Source organism: Chiloscyllium punctatum, chromosome 39, assembly GCF_047496795.1.
Source record: "Chiloscyllium punctatum isolate Juve2018m chromosome 39, sChiPun1.3, whole genome shotgun sequence".
NCBI lineage: Eukaryota > Metazoa > Chordata > Chondrichthyes > Orectolobiformes > Hemiscylliidae > Chiloscyllium > Chiloscyllium punctatum.
In genome coordinates, this window is record NC_092777.1 from 21,186,530 (window position 1) to 21,210,464 (window position 23,935).

Genomic DNA, 23,935 nt, shown 5'->3' on the forward strand with positions numbered 1-23,935 from the left:
TATAGACTCAATAAGCTGAATGGCTTGCTTCCACGCTGTAGGGATTCTATGATTTATATGAAATTAAATGTCTATAATATTTGAATTAATTCCTAAGATCAATCAAGTATTTCAGAAAACACATTTATAATTCACTAAGTGGTAAAGCATGATCATGCCAGTTTTCACCTTAGTTTCTTCCTCCAACTGCCTTTTTAGCTCCTCAATTTGTTGTGTGAATGCTTGTTTCCCTCGATTAAATTGTGAAATCAGCGCATCCTTTTCTTCAACCTGGCGACTTAGTTCCCCTTAAAATTTAAAAGAAATATAATTGAACCAAAAAAAAATCGGTAATAATAACTCTGGTCTATTGTTGGAATGTTTACCTTAAGTACCTCTTCTCACAGAGCTGTACACGAGTCTCAAGAAGATATGAAAGTGGTCAGTGTTGAGTTAGCTTTGCACCAATCATGTTTGCTCACCATCGACATATGTGGTGAAGCATTATAATGGGACTGGTCAAAAAAAAATAGCGTGGATACAAAAGATCCAAAGGAGGTAATAAATGAGAATATAATTTCAATCTGAACCTTCAAGTAGTTATGAAGTTTACAAGAGACATACCATTTTCTGTCTGTAATCGAGCTCGGTGTGTTGACATGTCATTCATAAGACGTGTTTGTTCTTCATGTTTTGTTTTTATTTCATTAAGTTGATCCTCAAAAGTTCGACAATTCTTCTCAAGATTACCCTGCAATTCAATTATTTATGACACGTAAACAGTGTGTATATACAGTAATAATTTGTCTGCAATAGTTACAACAGAAAGACAATTTGTGACATACCTTTAGTTTAGAAACCATTTCCATGTTGCTGGCCATGTCATCAATTTCCATCTTCAGCTCACTCTTTTCCTTCTCCAGCTTCTGTTTCACACGTTGCAGGTTGTCGATTTGTTCCCCAAGTTCAGCCGCACTATCAGCCTGCTTCTTGCGAAGAGCAGCAGCCATGGCTTCATGCTGGAGGGTTGCTTCTTCCAGATCACGGCGCATCTTCTGAAACTCCGCTTCACGTTTCTTGTTCATTTCAATCTGGGCAGCAGTCGCCCCACCAGCTTCTTCTAGTCGTTCACTGATTTCCTCCAGCTCACGGGCATAGTCAGCCCTTTGCTTCTCTGCCTTAGCACGAACCGTACGTTCAGCCTCAATTTCCTCTTCGAGTTCTTCAATACGGGCCTAGCATTTAGAATATATTAACTTTGATCATGCTTTATCTGACAACAGCCAAATAAACACAGATAACTTTTATATAAACATACTTGCAGTTCCTTGATTTTTTTCTGCAGCTGCATTCCAAGAACCTGCTCATCTTCAATCTTACTCTGATACTGGCTTATTTCAAAGTCCTTCCTGCAGTACACATACAATGAAAGTTACAATCTAATATAATATGGAAACCATGAGGATATTACAAAAAAAAGACCATTTCTTACTTCTTCACTTTCTCTTCCAATTGTTGTTTGTCATTTTCTAAGTCCATTACTGATTCCTGAATTAGCTTCAAATCTCCTTCAAGCTTCCTCTTTACTCTCTCAAGGTCCATGCGAAGCTTTTTCTCTTGTTCTAGAGAACCTTCAAGCTGCAATAAGCAACAAAAATCATCATACTCTTTGAGACTATCAACAGAAATATTCAAAGTTCATCATATTCATGAAGTAATACCAACATCGTCCACTTGTTGTTCCAATTTAGCTTTGGTTTTGGTTAAGGTGTTAACTTTGTCCTCTTCAGCCTGGAGGTCATCAAGTGTTTGCTGATGAGCTTCTTGAAGGGCTTTCTTCTCCTTTGTTAATTTGACAATGCTTTCGTCAAGGGAAGCCATTTCTTCTGTAAGATTCTTAACCTTTTAAATAGATCCCAGTTTTTAGTTAGTTAAATGTGCAATTTATATAAGTTAATAACTTTATTCCCGATGCAAATAAATACCTTGTTTTCAGTAGCATGTTTTTCCCTTTCAACTTTAGCTAGTGTGAGTTCCAGGTCATCAATATCCTTCTTTAACTCCGAACATTCATCTTCTAGTTTTCTCTTCTTGGATGTTAACTCTGCATTACATTCCTCTTCATCCTCCAGTCTTTCACTGAGTTCCTTGACTTTGGCTTCTAAATTAATTTTGCTTTTGATGAGCTGGTCACACCTTTCTTCTGCATCTGCCAGGCTGTCTGCTTCCTTTTTGGGAAAGAAAAGATTTTTTTTTTACCTGAGCAACTTATTGACTCCTTGCGACAGAGAGCTGAGGGGTAGAGTACTTGTGTACATTTAAGACTGAGTTGATAAATTCCTGGTCTGTGGGAAATGAAGTGTTACATGGAAAGTACAAAAAAGTTGACATGAGGAATTTTGGATCAGCCATGATCCTATTGAATGGAAGAGCAGGCTCAAGGGGCCAAATGCCTATTCCTGTTCCTATTTTTTATGGTCTTATGGTCTTAAATGCTCAATACCTAGGATTATAGAGATCGAGAAAAATGTGGAACTGCATTTCATACAATTGCATCCCTCGTACCTTATTCTAGAAGACATCATTTAAGGCCACTTTATTACAAAGTAGAGGATCACAAAGGCATGTACAGAATTAGAGCTTTTCATTAAATGTGAGATAGAGCTGCCAGCCAGACAACCTTCTCTTAGTGAATGTGTTTCAATTCCAGTCTGGAGTTTATGATGCTTATTAATCAAGAAATTGACAAATCTGTCAAATTGTGAAAAAAGAAGAGTTGTCCCATGATCAGATCCAGTCACATGCCCAGTCAGTGAGTACTTTGTTAAGCAGTCCAGGGGCTTCAAGGTTAAGAGCCCACACTGAGTTAGAAACCAGAAGGAAGACTGCAACACAAAAGCAGGGAAGATATACAGAATCTTTCTTAACTATTGATCTGACCCTAGCTATAGTATTATTGTTCCTGTACAAGGTCAAGCTGGCAACTCCATGGTGATTGAACATTTCCTGGTGGCCATCTTAAATAGCACCTTGGAGTGGGAACACACGTTGTTTCTAGAAATGGGCAAGTAATTCTAAAACCAAGTAACAAAAAAAAAACTGAAAACATTTAAGTTTATTGTGTGGGTTACTTACTGACTGAACTTGAAGCAATAAGTCATTCTTTTCTTGAAGCATGCTAACCATTTTTTCTTCCAATTCTTTCCTTCTCGCTTCTGATTTCGCGAGTGCTTCTTTAGTCTTCTCAAACTCTACTTTCATATTGGCCATTTCCTTTTCAGCTTCTGCACTCCTCAAAAGAGGCTTGATCTTGAAAAACAGTTTCATCCATGGCCAGTGTTTGACATTCATGAATGCACGGATGTTATACTGGATAGTGAAGATGGCATCTCTGTAGAATGGCATTAAACAGAAGTGTTACTATCATTTGCATTGCTTCATCTTTATTACTGAAATTATTAACTTTACCAAATACCTTCTCTCTAACATCTTGTGATATTCAACTCTCATTAGAAAACCACGACAAATGGCTTGTGTGCGTGTGATGATTTGAGCCAATTTGTCATCTCTCATTTCCTCTAGAATACCCAGGAGACCAGCCTTGAAAAATACCTTGAATAGAATGAATAATATTTTAACTAGAAGAGTTACCCAGTGGTTCACTGTTCTTTGATTCTATCATACAGGCTTTAGACCCAAACATTTACCTTAGTATGGCCAAACCGATACTGATTGTGATCAACATCAATGGAGCTTAGCAGTTTCTCAGAAGCCTTCTTGCTGTCAATAAATTGTCCTTCGGGTATGGCACTTGCATTTAAGAGTTTGTATCTGTATTTTCCAAAGAATATGTTATTTATTTTTATATAGTGCCTATTTTATTAATCTAATGTATAATTAAGAGACAGATGTTATTTAGATCAAAATCACAATTATCATCTCTACCACTAAGGGCATCTGTGGCAGCATTTTAATATCCAAGTCAGAAATATTTAGTTTTAAGATCCACTTCAGAGAGTGGAGCACCTTATCCAGAATGATTCCTTAATGTATTACTGATGAAGTGCTAAAGGTTTTGGATCAGACTCAGCCTTCTCAGGTGGAGTCAAAAATTCCCACAGCACTGTTTGAACAAGGGCAGGTGTATTTTGTATGCCAATATTTATTCCTCAACTAGCATCGACAAAGCTTAATTATCTGGCTAAGAAACCCAATGCTGCTTTTGGGATCTCACTGCTTGTGAATTGGCTGCAGCGTATTTGAAAAATGTGTGCCCGTGTGAAGAGCTATGAAATGCTTTGTAACATCCCACTGCCATGAAGTTCATGATATCAGCGCTTTCCAAATGTTTTCCCATCATGACCCTATTTTGGAGATTGAAAGTTGCTGGGATCACAGACTCTGGAAGTGGGGTGAGGTGAGGGAAAGAGATGATGATTGTGAGATTATGGAGAGAAAAAGTTTGTGCAAATGAAGTGGGGGAGTGACGAAATGCCTTTTTGGGGAAAGTAATACCTGTAATATGGGACAGATGCCTGTGAGATGGGCATGAAGGACTATAAGGGGGCAGAATGTGTGTGGTGAGGAGAAGAGTTGCATGTTTGTGAGGTGGGGAGCGAGATGCTTGTGTATGGGGTAAGCGGAAGATGCTTGACGGGCAGGAAATAACTATGGAAATAGAGAAAATGCCTGTGAAGGGGATGGGGAACTGGAGGAGCATGGGGCAAGGAAAAGATCTGTGAGAGGTGCGGGGATCTGTAAAACACACTGGGATTTTATGGAGAGAGTACATAACTTCCCATTAGGTTTGTTTAACAATAGCGTTCAGGTGTATTGGATTAAGCCATGTTCACTGTTTACAAAAAAAATGCAAAATTTAAAGGGACCTCAGCTATTCACAAGTGGTTGGAGCTCGATAACAGGCATTGTTATATAAGGGCCCACAAACACAAATATTTAGCTATTGACCCCAAGTGGTCTACAGTTTGGGAAGCCCTTCCCTATATAAATACAATTCACTTCTATTTCACTCTGTAAAGTAAATTGTTACCTTTGTTTAAAGTCAGCATAAAGGATTCTGCTTGGAAATCCCTTTCTGCAAATCCTAATACCTTCCAACACACCATTGCATCTCAACTGATGAATGACCAGCTGATTCTCTATCAGACCTAAATGGTGAACATAACAAAAACAAAATAGCATTTTAAGAAACTCTGGATCCTGATATTGGCATTGGTCAAATATAGACAGGAGATCTGCTGATTACCACGTATATCACCACCATTCACTCCAACCCCCACACCTAAGCTGATGAATTAATATTCCACATTAAATGCCACTTGGAGGAAGCACTGAGAGTGGCAATGGCATGTAATGATGTCTGGGTGTGGTACTTTAATGTCCATTGCCAAGCATGGCTCGACAGCACTGCTACTGACTGAGCTAGTCAAGCTCCAAAGGACATAGCTTCTAGACTGGGTCTGTGGCAGGTGATGAAGGAATGAACAAGAGGGAAAAACATATTTGACTTCATCATCACCGATATGTCTGCCAGACATGCATCTGTTCATGAGAATATAATTAAAAATGGCCACTTCTGGAGACAAAGTCTCACCTTCACATTGAGGATACCTTGCATCATGTTGTGTGGTGCTATTATTGTGCTAAACGGTATAGGCATTACAGACCTAACAACTCAAAACTGGGCATCCATCGGGTGTTGTGGGCCATCAGCAGTGATAGAATTATACTTAAAGCACAATCAGAAACCTCATGGCTTGACATATCCCACATTCTACCATTACCATTAAACTGGGGGGGATCAATCCTGGACAAAGAAGACTGCAGAAAGGCATGCAAGGAATAGCACCAGGCATATATAAAAATAAGGTGCCAAGCTGTTGAAGCTACAGCACAGAATTACTTGTGTGCCAGACAACAGAGGTTGCAGGTGATTTACAGAAGTAAGCAATTCTATAATGAAGGATCCGACTGCAGTCCTATCACATCCAGTTTTAGTGGATAATTAAATAATTAAACAACTCATTGAAGGAGGAGGGTCCACAAATATCACCATCCTCAATGATGGGACAGCCCAGCACGGTGCAAAAGACATGGCTGAAACATTTACAACAATCTTCAGCCAGAAATGCCGAGTTGATGATCCATCTCGGTCTCCTAAGATTTCCAGAATTCCAGTTGCCAGCTTTCAGCCAATTGAATTCACTCCACACAAAATCAAGAAACAACTTGAGGCAATGAATGCTTCAAGGGTGAATGGGCCTCAATAACGATTCCTTGTCAATACTGAGGAACTATGCTCCAGATCCTGGCTTCCAGTACTTGATCTGTAACACTGGCATCTATCGACACTGTGGAAAATTGCCCATGTATATCATGTACAGAAAAAGCAGGACAAATCCAGCCCAGCCAATTGTCACCCCGCCAGTCTTCACTTGATCATCAGCAGGGTGATGGAAAGTGTCAACAACAGTGCTATCAAGTGGCACCTACCAAGCAACAACCTGCTCAGTGACACCTAGTTTGGATTCTACAAGAGTCATTCAACTCTTGACCTCATTACAGCCTTGGTTCAAACAAGGACAAAAGAGCTGAATTCCAGAGGTGAGGTGAGAGTGACTGTCCTTGACATCAAGGCCATATTTTTCAGAATGCACAATCAAAGAGCCCTAGCAAAACCAGAATCGATGGGCATTGGAGTTGGGAATCAGTTATCTCAGTTCCAGGACATATTTGCAGGAGTTCTTTAGGGTATTGTCCAAATCCAACCACTTTTACCTACTTCCTCAATGACCTCCTTTCCATCACAAAATCAGAAGTGGGGATAATTGCTGATGATTCGCACAATGGTCAGCACCATCACAACTCCTCAGACACTGAAACAGCCAATGTCCAAATGCAGCAAGACCTGGACAATATCCTTTAAGGCATGGAAAAACTAGCCATTTGAATACAGAACTGGCTCAAAGGTAGAAGACAGAGGGTGGTGAAGGATTGTTTTTCAGACTGGAGGCCTGTGACCAATGGTGTGCCACAAGGATCGGTGCTAGGTCCAATATTTTTCATCATTTATATAAATGATTTGGATGTGAACATAAGAGTCATAGAGATGTACAGCACTGAAACAGACCCTTCGATCCAACTTGTCCATGCCGACCAGATATCCCAACCCAATCTAGTCCCACCTGCCAGCACCCGGCCCATATCACTCTGAACCCTTCCTATTCATATACCGATCCAGATGCCTCTTAAATGTTACAGTTGTACCAGCCTCCACCACTTCCTCTGGCAGCTCATTCCATACACACACCACCCTCTGCATGAAAAAGTTGCCCCTTAGGTCTCTTTTATATCTTTCCCTTCTCACTCTAAACCTATGCCCTCTAGTTCTGGACTGCCCCACCCCAGGAAAAAGACTTTGTCTATTTATCCTATCCATGTCCCTCATGATTTTATAAACCTCTATGAGGTCACACCTCAGCCTTCGATGCTCCAGGGAAAACAGTCCCAGCCTGTTCAATCTCTCCCTAAACTCAAATCCTCCAATCCTGGCAACATCCTTGTAAATCTTTTCTGAACATCTTTCTGATAGGAAGGAGACAGAATTGCATGCAATATTCCAACAGTGGCATAACCAATGTCCTGTACAGCCGCAACATGACCTTCCAACTCCTGTACGACTAGTAAGTTTTCAGATGACACCAAAAATGGAGGTGTAGTGGACAGCGAAGAAGGTTACCTCAGATTGCAACGGCATCTTGATCAGATGGGCCAATGGACCGAGGAGTGGCAGATAAATGCTAGGTGATGCATTTTGGAAAAGCAAATCAGGGCAGGACTTACACACTTAATGGTAAGGTCCTAGGGAGTGTTGCTGAATAAAGAGACCTTGGAGTGCAGGTTCATAGCTCCTTGAAAGTAGAGTAGCAGGTAGATAGGATAGTGAAGAAGGTATTTGGTATGCTTTCCTTTATTGGTCAGAGTATTGAGTACAGGAGTTGGGAGGCCATGTTGTGGCTGTATAGGACATAGGTTAGGCCACTGTTGGAATATTGCGTGCAATTCTGGTCTCATTGCTATCGGAAGGATGTTGTGAAACTTGAAAGGGTTCAGAAAAGATTTCCAAGGATGTTGCCAGGGTTGGAGGAACTGAGCTATAGGGAAAGGTTGAATAGGCTGGGGCTGTTTCCATGGAGTGTCAGAGGCTGAGGGGTGACCTTATAGAGGTTTATGAAATCATGAGGGGCATGGATAGGATAAATAGACAAAGTCTTTTCCCTGGGGTGGGGCAGTCCTGAACTAAAGGACATAGGCTTAGGGTGAGAGGAGAAAGATATAAAAGAGACCTAAGGGGGAACTTTTTCATGCAGAGGGTGGTGTGTGTATGAAATGAGCTGCCAGAGGAAGTGGTGGAGGCTGGTACAATTGCAACATTTAAGAGGCATCTGGATTGGTATATGAATAGGAAGAGTTTGGAGGAATATGGGCTGGGCGCTTGCAAGTGGGACTAGATTAGGTTAGGCTATTTGGTCAGCATGGATGAGTTGGACCGAAGGGTCTGTTTCAGTGCTGTACATCTCTATGACTCTATGACTCTATGACTGACAGTGGCAAGTAACATCCACACAAATGCAAGGCAACTAACATCTCCAGTAAGAGAGAACCAACTATTGTCTCTTGACATTCAATGGCATTACTATCACTGAATCTTCCACGATCAACATATTGGTGTTTACCAATTACCCAAAGCTAAACTGAGCCAGTCATATAAATTCTGTCACTACGTCAGCAGGTCAGAAGCTGGAATACTTGCAATGAGTAACTTATCTCCTGACTACCTAGGGCCTGACTATCTAGGCATAAGTCAGCAGTGTGATGGAATACTGCTCACTTGCCTGGATAATTGCAGCTCCAAAAATACTCAAGAACCACCCAGGAGAATGAAGCTATATAATTGCCACCACATCCAAAAACATCTACACTAACTATCACCAACACTCAGTAGTAGTAGTGTGTATCATCGAAAAGATGCACTGCAACAATTCAGCAAGGGCACATAAAACAGTACCTCCCAAAACAATGGCCACTACTATCTAGAAGGACAAGGCAGATGCATGGGAACACGACAACCAGCAAGCTCCCTTCCAAGCCGCTCATCACCCTGACTTGAAAATATATTTTTGTTCCCATTGGGTCAAAATCTTGGTCCTCCTTCCCTAGCAGCATTGTATATACAGCAAATAGATTAGCAGCAGTTCAAGAAGGCAGCTCACCACCATATCCGCAAAGATAATAAATTCTGGCCTAAACAATGATATCCACATCCTGTGAATGAATTTAAAAGAAAGTGCCAATACATTATGTGAAAATTCATACCTGGAGTCTTGGTTTCATTGGGGATTATACAACGTACAAAGTGTGGATGAGTGCTTCTTAGATTGGTCATTAGCTTATTCAGATTTTCCTACGATACATAAGAGAAATAATTTATCACAAACAGAAAGAAATTGAATGTAATTCTGTAATAATTATTGACTGATTTATTGAATATAAACATGGCTGAGCTACCTCAACTCAACTTTCCCATTCTCCACGCTACCCCCCCCCCACCCCCCCCCCGCCACCCCACATATCCTATAATTCTTGTGAAAGTAAATATCAATCTATTTCAGCCTTGATTACATTCAATGCTGCAGCATCTAGAACCTTCTGGATTAGAGAATTCCAAAGATTCACAATCCTCTTGAGTTAAGAAATTTCTCCCTACCTCAGTGAAAAATGATTAATCCTTTAACATGAGGGGCACAGCCTTCGGTTAACTTTCTCAGTCAAGGGGAAACAGTCTTTCAGTATCTATGCAGTCAAGCCTCTTCAGAATCTTGTATGTTTCAATGAGATCAATTGTTATTCACCTCAACTCCACCAACTTTAAGCCCAGTTTCTCAACATGGGCCAAACCTTTCACCCAGGACACAATCTGGTGAACTTTCAGCGTGCTGTCTACAAAGCAATTATATCTTTCTTTTGAGACAGAGGCAAAAGTTGAATGCAATACTCAAGATATAGTCTCACCAGAGGTCTGTACAATTGCAGCAAGACTTGGGATCTGATAAGGCTACATTATAGAATTGCAAAAGGCTGTAGAGATGGTATGTGCACTGTTACGCTTTTCCAATATTCATTAATTTCTAGAAATGTCCCAGTAGTTTGTATTCATGTATGTTAATTTTTTAGCAATAAAGGCCAATGTGCCATTTGTCCTCCTAACTGCCCAATGCACCTGCATGTTTTTTATCAGACAAGTTGCTGAATACTCAATTAAAATGTTCATATATTTTTGTATCCTCATTGAGCCTTCATTGCTTTGTTGTGTAGTCAAGTTTGGGGCTAATTTGTCTCTCAAAAGCTTGAGATCATGGTCTTTTATGCAAGAACTCTTTAGCTTAACATATACATACATAGTACATTCACGCAAGGTTCAAACCTCTACTCCCTTCCAAATTCCAATGTACTCATGATTCTGTTATCATCACTATTTCATCCCTATGTATCCTTCTGATGTTAACTCTATTGCTCTACACTCATCATGCATTACATTCCTACATAGCTTCGTATCATCATTAAACTCTGACATTTCATCAAATCCATTCATATAGATTATAAAAAGTTGAGGCCCCAACACTGATCCTTGTGTCAATCTACCAGCCACAGCCTAACAATTGAAAATGCCCCATCTATCTATACACTCTGCTTCCTTCCCTTTAATCAATCCTCTATCTACATTATTATATTACTCCTAACTCGTGAGTCTTTTTTTTTTATATTCACTCTTTGTCTTATCAACTGCCTTTTGGAAATCCATGTACACTATTTGTTCACCTTACGCATTTCATCTTTCATGTTTCACCAATCCATGTTCATCTTCTTCATTGTTTCTTAAAACATTTTAATAAATTTGACAAGTATGATTTTCCTTGTGCAAAATCATATTGAGCTGGTCTTGTCACACTGTAATTTTCTTCATACATTGTTAAGACTTCCTAAATCTTAGTGCTTTTTTACCAGTGACTATTGTCAGGTTAACTCGTTTATAGATTTTATTTATCTCTCTCCATCCTTTTGTGAACAGGAAATTACATCTGAGAACTGCCAAACTACTGGGACATTTCTAGAAATTAATGAATATTGGAAAAGCGTAACAGTGCACATACCATCTCTACAGCCTTTTGCAATTCTATAATGTAGCCTTATCAGATCCCAAGGTTTTGTTGGCCCCATAAAGCTTTCCTGATTTTTTTTCTCTGCCGACATTATTTTGAGCTCCTCTCTCATTGGCCCATTGGTTACTCTCTAAATCTGCTGTGTAATGCATGACTTCTACTTTGTTCATGATGTTGATGAAATATTACTAATTGTGGAAACATTAAGTTGAAAGTATACCCTAAAGAGCGCAGACACAGTTTGGAAAGAAGAGGCCTTCTTCTTCGCACCCTTCTTAGGGGCACCAGTATCTGTCAGAAACAAAATTTAAAACAGATCTTGGTCAGTGCTGTTTCTCTGGTTGGTAAAACAATGAATGACGGGTATTGTTAAGCTAAATTATTTTACCATCGCCAGAATAGGCAATGAAGAGTGATGAAAGAAGCTTCATTGATGATTTCTGATACAGGCCAACAACAGTTTCATTCAGAGGATCCTTGTTCTTTTCCAACCAGCCATTAATATTGTAATCCACGGTGCCAGCATAGTGGATCAATGAGAAGTGAGCTTCAGCCCTTCCTTTGACAAGCTTTGGTTTCTGGAAGTTGTTTGACTTTCCAAGATGCTGATCATACAGTTTATTCTTGAAAGTAGTGTCTGAGGCTTTAGGGAACATGCACTCCTCTTCCAGGATTGAGAAGATTCCCATGGGCTTAAATGCAATAAGAAGTTTTCTTAAACTGCAAGAATCCTTTGTGTAATTTAGCTTTACAAATTAAAGTTCTTTCTTTCAGCTCTACCTGATTGACTTTTATTTTCTTACCTTTTCAATGAGCTCAATGCAAGCAGCCAGGTCCATACCAAAATCAATGAATTCCCATTGGATTCCCTCCTTCTTGTATTCTTCTTGTTCCAGAACAAACATGTGGTGGTTGAAGAACTGCTGCAGCTTCTCATTAGTGAAGTTGATACATAACTGTTCCAGGCTGTTGAACTGAAATCATGAAAACTGATAATGAAAACATGCAAGGTCAACAGCAAAAAAAAGTGCTTATTAGTTTTGTTCTTACTCACGTCAAAGATTTCAAAACCTGCAATATCCAGCACACCTATGAAATATTGTCTGGGTTGTTTTGTTTCTAATTGTTGATTGATTTGTGTAACCATCCATAAGAACATCTTCTCGTACACAGATTTTGCCAGTGCACTAACTGCATAATGAACCTTGAAACAACCCAACATAAAATGTATAAGACTTAGAAATCATAGCTAGATGAAGAACATTTAAGGAATGCTTGTTTTAGCACTGCAAAAGTACAATATCATACCAAAATAATACAATTACGTGTAATACCTGTTGTACAGTTTGCCCTTTGGTTACAAATTCATTTCCGACCTTTACTCTTGGAAAGCACAAACACTTCAACAATTCTGCGGAATTCAAGCCCATTAGGTAAGCAGCCTTGTCAGCAACTGTTGAAAGACACAAATATGTTAATAATCAGTGAATAATTGATTTATGGCCCCAAATGAATTGCAAAAAATTTAACACAGGTTGGTTTGAATTGAAAAATACAGTGGGTAAGCTCAAAGTTATGCTACATTTCACTCCCACTTGCATCTTAAGGTCATGAGAGCCCTCTGTGCATTTGTGCCTACACCATATTGGAATCTTGCAATAAAAAATTGACTGTCACAGTTTCCATGACACTTCATAATGCACTTCACTTCTGTTTGGTACTTTGGGTCATGTTAGGGTCATGAAAAGAACACATCATTTTCTCAAAGAAATATCCATCAAACTCAGTTTTGAAATTTTCAACTGACATGGTACAAAAAGACAATTTGGGGAAAACACACTCCAGTTCTCCACGACTATTTGTATAAAGCATTTCCTGATATCACCTCTGAGAAAAGGCTTTGTAACGATTTTATTAAGGGTTTAGAGAGTTTTGAACAACTCGCTAACACCGATATAAATAAAATAGAAAATCACCATTCATAATTTTTCATTCATTTAATAATTTCCATAATGAAGTCATGAGTGGTATTAAATGAGCAAAATGTGGCAGGTACTCATGTGACTTGGCAAATGTTATCTATCTTATACACTGCAGGCAAGGATGCCCTGAGGCATGGTACAGTGGCGAGACCGAGCAGAGGCTACGGCAACGGATGAATGGACACCACACAACAATCAACAGACAGGAGTGTTCCCTTCCAGTCGGAAAACACTTCAGCAGCCGGGGCATTCGACCTTGGACCTTTGGGTGACCGTCTTCCAAGGCGACCTTCAGGACAGGCAACAACGTAAAGTGGCCGAGAAGAAGCTGATAGCCAAGTTCGGTACCCATGGGGATGACCTTGGGTTCATGTCACAGGTGAACCCACTGCACTACACACACACACAGATACAGACACAGACACATACAGATACACAGACGCACACATACAGACAGACGCACATTCACAGACACACGCGTACACACACACAGACACACAGACACTCTTACACATACACTCCTAATCCTACAGACACACACACTCCTACAGACCTGTACACTCATGCAGACCCTCTCTCATATACAAGCTCTCTCTCATACACTCACACATAAACTCACATACTCACACGCACATGCCACCCTCTCATAGACTTATACCCCTTTACAATCACACTCACACACATACACACTCTCAGAGACACTCATAAAACCCCCTCCCCACACGTATACCCACATGCACACATGCACATGTAAGTTCGTGGGGTAAATTTGTATTTGCAGAATTATATGTTAATTTGCTCAAAACTTTCATGAATCCATGTAAGATTCTGTAAATCCGTTTTTTAAATTAGAATCAATCTGAACATTATGACGCAGACAGTCTCACACCGGGCACCTATCACCTTAAATGCATTATCTGGCCTGACATGACACCAATTGTTAAAGTTCACTTGAGAATGTAACTTTAAAAATGTTCTGCGATTTACATATGAAAGAACTGAAACCACATGTTCATTCTAAAAGATGAGAGACTTAACAAACAATCCAGGTCTTTTTCAATATATAATTTCAGTTACATCACATTGTAGACTTTTGCTATAAATTCTGTGTCTTACGATCTTATTCTCCACAACCACCTGATGAAGGAGCAGCGCTCTGAAAGCTAGTGCCTCCAAATAAACCTGTTGGACTATAACCTGGTGTTTTGTGATTTTTAACTTTGTAGCATGAAGGTATGGATGGTACACTGGAAATTTCAGTGATTCATAATCCACATGTTCAGACTATATGTTAGGGACCATAATTTCAAATCCCACTGCAGCAATTGGTAGAATTTAAATCTGGGGCCCTTGTAGTGATAGTGCACCTGCCTCTGAGCCAGGAGGTCCAAGTTCAATCCCCTCTTGCTCCAGAAGTGCGTAATAACATCTTTGAACAGATTGATCAGGAAAATCTCTAGAGCTGGAGCAGATGTTTTGACACATTGCTCTACAGTGTCACAGTGGCCACAGCCTGAAGATACATTGTGACAGTTGACATAGTAAAAATAAATAGGAAATGTTCACTCATCAATTTATAAACATAAGTCTTAATAGATAATTACATCAGAAAAAGGTGAAGTGATGTTTGTGAATAGGAAGTATAAATCTTACTTTGTACAGAAGATTTTTTTAAAATAGCATGTCAATATTTTACCTTCAGTGCCATCAGGCTCAGCCTGTTCCTCTCTTGGTTTCTGCTTGAACTTAAGGTTACCATAGTGCATTACTGCACCAGTGAGTTTGTAGATATTTGCTTTTTCCTCAGATGTGAAACCTAGGATATCAATGGCTTCCTACAGAATCAAAGAAAGAACAATTTCACTGCGGAAGAATCATGAGTATCAGTTATTCAATTATTGTCTGAATCTGATAACTTACATCAGTAGCCATTAATTCTTCTTGGTCATTAATACTTGGTACAGTTATCTCTCCCTGACTGACAAAAGGATAGTCATATGGGTTGGTGGTGATGAGCATCATTTCTGAAAAGGAAAGGTTCAATGAATTTACAAATTTGTTACAAATACTTTTGGTAAACTATTTCAGATACGTTTATCACAAAATTCAGTAATTTCTTGAAATGACTTTGTAGCTTATATTAGCTCATATATTAGCTTCAAATCATTATATTAAATATAATGGGAATGCCAAATTCCATTGTGACTTACCAATTAGTTCTGGCTTCTTATTCGATGTAATCTGGTAGAAAATATGGTAGCTTCTTTCAGCTTTCAACTGGAAGACCACACGAGATTTTTCCAACAGGTCTGTTGGGCATAATTATACTTCAGTTTATGTGGCTGTAACTTTTGGAAAATAAAGTTAAATTCCACAGATCTCAAAGAATCTAAATATAATGATACTTACAGGTCTCAATATCAGCAGAAGCCAACTTCCCCGTAGCTCCAAAATGAATTCTGATGAATTTACCCTTGGTGTTTAGAGCAAATGTTCCTGTTAGTCTTCAAGCTATCTTTTAGATTTAATTTCCTAACAGTTTCCAATTAATCCTGAGATTTGTTTGATGACTGTGTTAGTTGAAATGCTACAGTATTCACAGACAATGGGTAGAATTTGACCAGCCATGTGGCATTGGGTTTACAGGCAAGAAGACTGGCAATATCTTTCCACCACCCTCCTATTTTTCCAGCTGGGGGAATGTTTGCTGATCAGCCACCTCTAAGGACAATGATTAAACCACATAAGTGGTAAATTAAGATCTCTTTCTGTCTCTGTGAGCATATTGCCGATGTTGAGATGGCAATCTGCCACATGGGAATGCTATTGGGCAACCTTCAAAGAGGCCATCATTAAAGGCCACACCATGGTACATGCAGGAGCTAATCAATGGCATTGGCTGTCCACATGACATTGCAACATGCCACCAACGCATGCCACCTGTCACCACAACCTGCCCCCAACTCAACCACATCCTTTCTTAACGCAAGTACGGCTCAACATCACTTACCTCTTTTGAGGGTGCCCAGCCATTGAGGCACCCTTTCCCTGCAGCCGTGGCCTCAGCTATGGCCGCCACTAGCAATAAGGTTGCTGAGGCTGCTGAATTGGCAATCCTCTGATTGGCCAGACAGCTCTTGGGAAGGGTTGCTTTATCATCATTAATTTATTTGTGGCCCCAGTACTGGCTATGGTTAGCAATATGTCTTCCTGAGTCCCACAGCCAGTCAACGCATAATTGTCACACACCATTGACCGCAACAGTAGGATTTCTGTCATCAGTGTAAAGTTCTGCCCAATGATATTTTACAAATATTATGGCAATAAAATTTCATGATACTTACAAAGCGCGATGAATTGTCATTTCTCATTGTCTTGGCATTACCAAAAGCTTCAAGGAGTGGATTGGCCTGGATGATTTGATCCTCCAGGGTTCCCTAAAAATTTTGCAAATTAAATCAGCTCCTGCATTTTATCAATTACAAAGACAGCGGCTAACACAAACTAAACACAGTGAATATGAAAGGTCCAGATTTAAAAGTTTAAGGAGTAGTTAAATTCTAAAGAAACTTTATAAACTGTTTTATCCAGTGGGAGAATCCACAACAACAGGGTGCAACCTTAAACTTAGAATTCAACTGCTCAAAATGTGAATTCAAAAAAGTGGCTAATATTGAGAAGGGGCATTTAAATCCAGAACTTGCTTTTCATAATGCTGTGGACATGAGCAAATTAAATCTGTCAAGAAAGATGTGTGTATTTTTGTTTGTTTAAACTGTCAAGGGATATTGAGAAAAGATAGCTAAACAGAAGGATGGTGGTGTCTTGGCAATAACATTGAGCTAGTAATGCAGAAGGGGTAGGCCTACTCTCATGAGTTTGAGTCTAAATTCCATCACGGTAGTGGGTAAAGACTAATTTCAGTTAATAAAATTTGGAATTGAAAGCTTATCTCAGTAATGGAGACCTTGAACCACTCTGATGGACTGTGGTAAAAGCCCATTTAATTCAGTAATGTGCTTTTGGGAAGGATATCAACTATCCCTACCTGATCTGGCTATCATGTGACTCCATATCTAAAGCAATGTGGTTAACCCTAAAAATGCTCTCTGAAATGGCTAAGGGAGTCATTTATTTGAAGAAACAATAGATAAGGGTAACAAATGTTGGCCTTGTCAGTGATGGTCACATCCCATAATAGAATACTCTGCCACAGAAAAGCATATGAGGCCAAAATATTGAATGCTTTCAAGAAAGGGTTAGATACCGTTCTTAGGGCAAAAGGGATCACAGGGTATGGGGAGAAATTGGAAACAGGTTACTGAATAGGATGATCATAATGAAAGGTGGCGCAGACCCAAAGGGCAAAATAGCCTGCTCTTGCATTTACTTTCTACGTTTCTATGCAATAACCTCAACGGAATTGAGGAACAGATCGACCAACACGTTCTAATTGAATGGATTAATTTTATTCCAACAAAGACATATACGCAAATTTAGATTTAATTTATTACTTACCTTCATCTTAGAATCCTTTTTCTTGTGAAGATCGCCACTGGCTGCAATAGATGCAAAATATTGGATGACACGTTTTGTGTTCACAGTCTTTCCTGCGCCGGATTCTCCGCTGCAGTGAAAGGGATGAGCAATATATAGGCCAAAAATATTCCATAAATATTAAAGGAATACTTTTAAGTGGTAGTTAATTGATATTAAAAGTATTGGTTCTTACGTAATCAGAATGGACTGGTTCTCACGATCTGTGAAATACAAATCACATTACATTGAAGAAAGTTGTTCAAAGCACATGTGAACTGCTAAAATTCTAAATAGCAAAGTGTACACAGTTACTATCGACAGAGAATAAGCACCATTAAGATCACGAAGAGAATGGATTATTACCATTCAACATGAACTGATAAGCATTGTCAGAGATCGAGAAGATGTGAGGAGGGGCTTCTTGTCGCTTTTTGCCTCTGTAGGCCACGACAACTGCAGGATCATACACTGGCAACCACTTGTACGGGTTTACCGTGACACAGAATAACCCGGAGTAGGTCTGGAAAACAAAATGCGTGAATTGAGTTTTGTGCTCCCATTAAAATAGGACTTTGGCACAGGCTGGACTTGACTTACATAGATCATCCAGGCTGAGTAACGGTCTTTGAGGTTAAACAGCACAGACGCCTCATTCAGGTGGGTCAACATGGCCATATCCTCGATTTTATCGAACTTTGGAGGGTTCATTGGAAAGATTTGATCTTCTTTTACAGTCATTGTCTACAAAAGTAAGCAGAAATTAGGAGAGTTGACAGTACTGAGGGAAAGCTGCCATAAATATTTATTGACAATATCAAATGTATTATTTTGGAATAAATGTACCATATCGTGGAAACCGCAATCAAAGGAAAGCAACACGCACCCTGTTAACCCTGTAAATTTCTTGACAAAGGTTCATTAGATCCTCACTCACCTTTTTATTTATAGTTTCCACAGTGACTTTGCCACCTTCTCTACTCTTGATTGTAGCTGGTACATACAGATCAACCGGGTCAAAGACATAACAAGCTGTCTTCGCGTCAAACGGTTTGTTCTGCGCCTCAATCCGCTCTTTCTCCGTTTTACGGAGATAGTGAGCAGCCGCACCGAAAACCTCCATTTCCGCGTCGGAACTCATCTTTGCGTTTCACTGTGTAAACAAAGATCAATGGATTTAATGGAGAACATTTGCCTCGGTCTAAAGACAATGATGGTCTTCAGATCCTTTAAAGTGGAAGCCAACAGATGCGAGCTATTTTTTTTTGTTACCAGGTTGTAAAGGTAGATTTTGTTAACCATGGTAAACTAACATGTACAGTATTTAGTCCAAATGCAAAATGAATGGGAAGTGGTATGGGGTCCCGCTCTTTATTTTTATTCTATCCCTACCTGACATTATATTATAGATGGAACCTGAACTGTTCTACCCGAGGTGACAGAATATTATGATGTCTATTTTCATTTCCACTGGCTTCCTGTTAACCATCTCTTTGTCTGTCTAGCGTTCTTTCTATCTCTCTCTGGAATTCGTCTCCAGCTAACCCTGACTCTCGTTCATCTGCGTAACTAAAACCTTTGCTCAGCTACTATCAGTTCTGAAGAAGGGGTCAACAGACTGATACTTCAACTGCCTTTCTCTCTGTTTAGATGCTGCCAGACCTGATGAGTTTCTCCATCAATTTCTGTTTCTATTTCCATTCACTTGGTTGTCATTTCCAGCATTAGATTAGATTCCCTACAGTATGGAAACAGGCCCTTCGGCCCTGCAAATCCATACCGACCCTCCAAAGAGTAACCCTCCCAGACCCATTTAGAGTCGGCCTAACTGCAACCTTCCAAACATGCCCAAACACGCACATCTTAGACTTTGAATACAATAATTTGAATTCTCCATACACTACTTCAAGCCAGCAAATAATGTAATTCACCAATCTTCAACCCTTAGTTCTTCTTCAAAGTCCTTGAACATTTTTCCCTTCTGAAATCTTTACGCATCTTTCTGGGAGTTCTAGCCAGGTTTCTCCATTTACCACAATATTAAAATGGCTCTTATTTGTGTCACAAATAGGATTCTAAGTAATTGTGTTTGACCACAATACATAAGCTTATAGCACAGGATATCCGTCACTCTAACATCACCAACAAGCCGAGGGGCTAACCCTGGTTCAATGAACCAGGAGGTGCAGGAGGTCTTTCCAGAAGGAGCACCATGCATGATAAGTATGAGGTGTCAATTTAGTGAAGTTACAACACAGTTTGCCTGCCAAACAGCAAAAGTAGCATATACCATACATAACAATTCAATGGACCAGATTCTGCAGTCCTGCCACCTATGGTCAATTAAACAATGTTCTGGAGGAGAACGGTCCACAAATATGCCCATCTTAAAGGATAAGGGAGCCCAGCACACTGACACATTTGCAAGCATCTTCTGCCAGGAGTGTTGAATAGATAATCTATCATGATTCCTCCTACACTCCCCAGAATTACAGATTTGAGCCTTCAGCCAATTCAATTCATTTCACATGATAATAAGCAACATTAAAGGCATTAAGATACCGCAAAGGCGATGGGCCCAACAAGATTTTGGGAAGACTTGTGCTTCAGAATTTGCTACACCCCTAGCCAAGCTTCCTAGTAAAACTAAATCACTGACATGTACCACACAATGTCAAAAATTGACCGAGTATGTTTTGTACATGAAAAGCAAGACAAACCCAACTTGACTGATCAGTGTACTATGTCTACTCTCACCAACTTATATAAGGCATTGTCAATATCTTGTCAAATGTCACTTGATCAATAATAACGTGTTTACTGATTCTCAGTTTGGGTTCTGTCAGGTCAATTCAACTCTTGATCTCATTCTAGCCTTAGTCCAAATGCAGATGAGTTGAGCTTTAGAGAGGACATGCAAGTATCTGTTCTTAATATCATGTCAGCATTTGAGAAAATGTGGCATTGAAGAACTCCTAGTGTAATTGAAGTCAATGGGATGAGAGTAAAAACCCTTCATGAATTGAGTCATGCTTAGCATAAAGGGGATCAGTTGGAGTTGCTACAAGTCAATTATATCAGATATAGGACAACTCTGAAGGAGTTCCTCAGGAGTTCCTTAATGTCTTGGACCCAACTACTTCAAATGTTTCATCAATGACCTTCTCTTCCGAGTTGGGAATGTTGCTAATTTTTTTGTGCATTTTCTCAGTACCATTTGTGACTCCTCAGATACTAAAGTAGGCTGTGTCCAAATATAGCATAGCATGGACAACATCCAGGCTTGGGCAGTAAGTCACAAATAATCATTATGCCACAGAAGTGCAAAGGAAAGGCCATCTTCAACAAGAGAAAATTTAACCATCATCCCTTGATATTCAATGTCATTAATGTGAGCAAATCCTTCACAATCAATGTCCAAGGGATTGCCATTGACCAGAAACTGAACTGAAGCAGCCATATAAATATTGCAGCTACAAGAACAGCTCAAAGGCTAGAGATTCTTTACAAAGTAACTCATCTCCTGTTTTTGGTGTTCACTATGTAAAAGGACATAAGTTTGGCTATGATGGAATACTCCTCGCTTGCCTGGATGAGTGTAGCTTCAACAACACTCAAATAAGTCAATATCTCTGTGGTTGTGGGTTTGTTCACCAAGCTGGGAAGTTGATTTGCAGGCATTTCATCTTCTGTCAAGGTGACATCTTCAGTGCTTTGGAGCCTCCCGTGAAGCACTGCTGTACTGTGTCTTCTAGAATTTATTTGGTTCACTTATTGCTGCTTCTAGTTGCTGGTTCCAGTTGTTCATTGTGGTGCTTGGTTTATTAGGTCTAGGTCTATGTGTTTGGTGATGGAGTCCGTGGATGAGTGCTATGCTTCTAGAAATTCTCTGGCTGTCCTCTGTTTAACTTGTCCTCTGATCATTGTGTTGTCCCAGTCAAATTTGTTATCCTTGTCACCTTTGAGTATAGCTACTAGGAACAGCTGGTTGTTGCATTTAGTGGCTAGTTGGTGTTCGTGAATGTGGATTTCTAGTTGTCTATCTGTTTGTCCTGTATATTGTTTTGTGCAGTCTCTGCATAGAATCCATGGACTCCATCAACAAAGACATAGATCTAGACCCAATAGGTATCCTGGCCACTACAATGAATAACTGAACTGACAATCAGAAGCAGCAGGAATGGAAACAAATAAATTCCAGAAGACACAGTACAGCAGCACTTCACGGAGGGTCCAAAGCACTGAAGATGTCACCCAGACAGGGGCCAGAATGTTTGAAAATCAACTTCCCAGCTTGGCAAACATACACATAACTACGACAACTGGCACCTGAACTACAAATTTTACACAATCCTTGAAACTCAACATCATCCAGACAAAGCAGCCCACTTGATTTGCTCACCGACTAAGATGTTCAACATTCTCCCACTCAACCACTGATGTACAGTTGCATGCTCAAGATAATTGAAACAACTTTCCAAGGTTCCTTACGTAGTGCCTTTCAAACCTATGAAGTCTGTCACCTGGAAAAAGAAGAGCATCAGATAGATGGGAGGACCTCTATCTGCAAGTTCCCATTTCAAGCTGTGCATGATCCTGACATGGCACTGTTTCACCATTCCTGCCATAGTCACTGGGTCAAAATATTAGAACTCTCTCCCAAACATCACTGTGAATCTACTCACAGCACGTGGATCATAACAATTCAAGAAGGCAGCTCACCTTTTCAAGGGTCATTCTGGCTGGGTGGCAAGCACTGATGTAGTCACTGATACCCATAACCCATAAATAAAAAGACAATGCCAATACCAGGCAACAACTATCTCCAGCACAAAAAAGCCTAACCACCTTCAATTGGCACTCAACAAGATTTCTGTCCACAATCTCCCCATCATCCACAATTTGCAAGTTAGCATTGAACAGAAATTGAACTGGACCTGGACAGATAAATATTGTGGCAATAAGAGCAGGTCAAACGTAGAATTTGTGCAGTAACTAATCCCTGATTTCCCAGAATGTATTCACTTTCAACAAGTGACAAATCAGAAGTATGATGAAATATTCTTCACTTCTCTGGATGAAGGCAATTCCAAAGCACTCTAAAGCTCAATAGCATGCAAGATAAAGCAGCACACTTGATTGTTATTCCATTCACCACAGTAAGCATTTGCCATCCCCACATTTACCCACCAAGGTTGCTGCATTGGACGGCGGTGAGGGTCAGGCTGGGGGTGGTGTGTTTGACATCAATGAGGTCAGTTTGGGGACGGTGTGTGGGCGATGGTGAGGGTCAGGCTGGGGGTGTTGTGTGGGCGGTGGTGAGGGTCAGGATGGGGATGGTGTGTGGATTGTGGTGAGTGTCAGGCTGGGGGCAGTGTTTGGATGGCAGTGGGGGTTAGACTGGGCAGTGATTTCGCGGAGGGGAGGTTCAGGCTGGGGGCGGTGTATGGGCAGTGGTGAGCTTCAGGCTGGGGGTGGTGTTGGACTGCGGTGGGTGTAAGGCTGTGGGTGGAGTGTGTTCGGAGGGGATGGTCAGGCTGTGGTCGGTGTGTGAACGACGGTGGGGGTCAGGCTGGGGGGCGGTATTGGACGGGGGTGAAAAAGGAGGAGTTCCTCCAATCCCATTTATGGGTTTGGTAGCTACTCGTCAAGTCTGCTTCATCACCCAAACCTGAGACCACAATCACTAACAAAGACAAGGGCAACAGCTGCATAGGAGCACCACTGCCTGCAGGCTTGCCATATTTCACCCTCAAAAAACTAATCCCAACAGAATCCCAATTCTGTTGCCATTTAATAATTTACACCAAATATCATTTATTGACCTCCCCACACACAATTATAATCTAGCAACAGCTCAATTCTAAAATTCTCATGAATGGTTTGAAATCCTTCTAAGACCTTACTTCTTCCCATCTCAATAACACAATAAATCCTACAATCCATGGGGTTTACTGCAATCCTCCAAATCTGGCCATGCACACAATTCCTATTTCAATTGTCCAACCATTGGCAGCCATGCGTTCAGCTGCCCAGACCATGGGTTCTGGAATTCTCTCCTTAAATCTCTTCCCTAACCCCCATCTCACTCCTTCAAATAAACATTGAAACGCATCCCTAAAATTGTCCTAAAATCTCCTGTTGTGACGCAGTATCAGGTCATTATTGGTAACATGCCTGGGAAAAGGTGCGCTTTGC

The 23,935-nt window shown here is 40.3% G+C and overlaps 1 protein-coding gene across 1 annotated transcript in view; it reads right to left on the reverse strand.

Moving 5' to 3' along the window:
- The window catches only part of LOC140463862 (myosin-4-like), a 34,050-nt gene that overhangs the window by 9,140 nt on the left and 975 nt on the right, over window positions 1-23,935 (reverse strand). The window contains exons 2-28 of the mRNA XM_072558288.1: window positions 18,675-18,890; window positions 18,338-18,481; window positions 18,104-18,260; window positions 17,934-17,961; window positions 17,720-17,828; window positions 16,546-16,638; window positions 15,611-15,674; window positions 15,412-15,510; window positions 15,122-15,225; window positions 14,898-15,036; window positions 12,554-12,672; window positions 12,274-12,423; window positions 12,023-12,193; window positions 11,608-11,911; window positions 11,440-11,510; window positions 9,376-9,463; window positions 5,030-5,147; window positions 3,687-3,810; window positions 3,455-3,591; window positions 3,115-3,370; window positions 1,965-2,207; window positions 1,705-1,881; window positions 1,472-1,617; window positions 1,298-1,388; window positions 825-1,214; window positions 604-730; window positions 169-287 (exon numbers count right to left, since the gene is read on the reverse strand). Of these exons, the coding sequence (XP_072414389.1) occupies window positions 169-287; window positions 604-730; window positions 825-1,214; window positions 1,298-1,388; window positions 1,472-1,617; window positions 1,705-1,881; window positions 1,965-2,207; window positions 3,115-3,370; window positions 3,455-3,591; window positions 3,687-3,810; window positions 5,030-5,147; window positions 9,376-9,463; window positions 11,440-11,510; window positions 11,608-11,911; window positions 12,023-12,193; window positions 12,274-12,423; window positions 12,554-12,672; window positions 14,898-15,036; window positions 15,122-15,225; window positions 15,412-15,510; window positions 15,611-15,674; window positions 16,546-16,638; window positions 17,720-17,828; window positions 17,934-17,961; window positions 18,104-18,260; window positions 18,338-18,481; window positions 18,675-18,878 (3,972 nt within the window). The 5' untranslated portion in view covers window positions 18,879-18,890. The remainder of the gene's footprint in view (window positions 1-168; window positions 288-603; window positions 731-824; window positions 1,215-1,297; window positions 1,389-1,471; window positions 1,618-1,704; window positions 1,882-1,964; window positions 2,208-3,114; window positions 3,371-3,454; window positions 3,592-3,686; window positions 3,811-5,029; window positions 5,148-9,375; window positions 9,464-11,439; window positions 11,511-11,607; window positions 11,912-12,022; window positions 12,194-12,273; window positions 12,424-12,553; window positions 12,673-14,897; window positions 15,037-15,121; window positions 15,226-15,411; window positions 15,511-15,610; window positions 15,675-16,545; window positions 16,639-17,719; window positions 17,829-17,933; window positions 17,962-18,103; window positions 18,261-18,337; window positions 18,482-18,674; window positions 18,891-23,935) is intronic.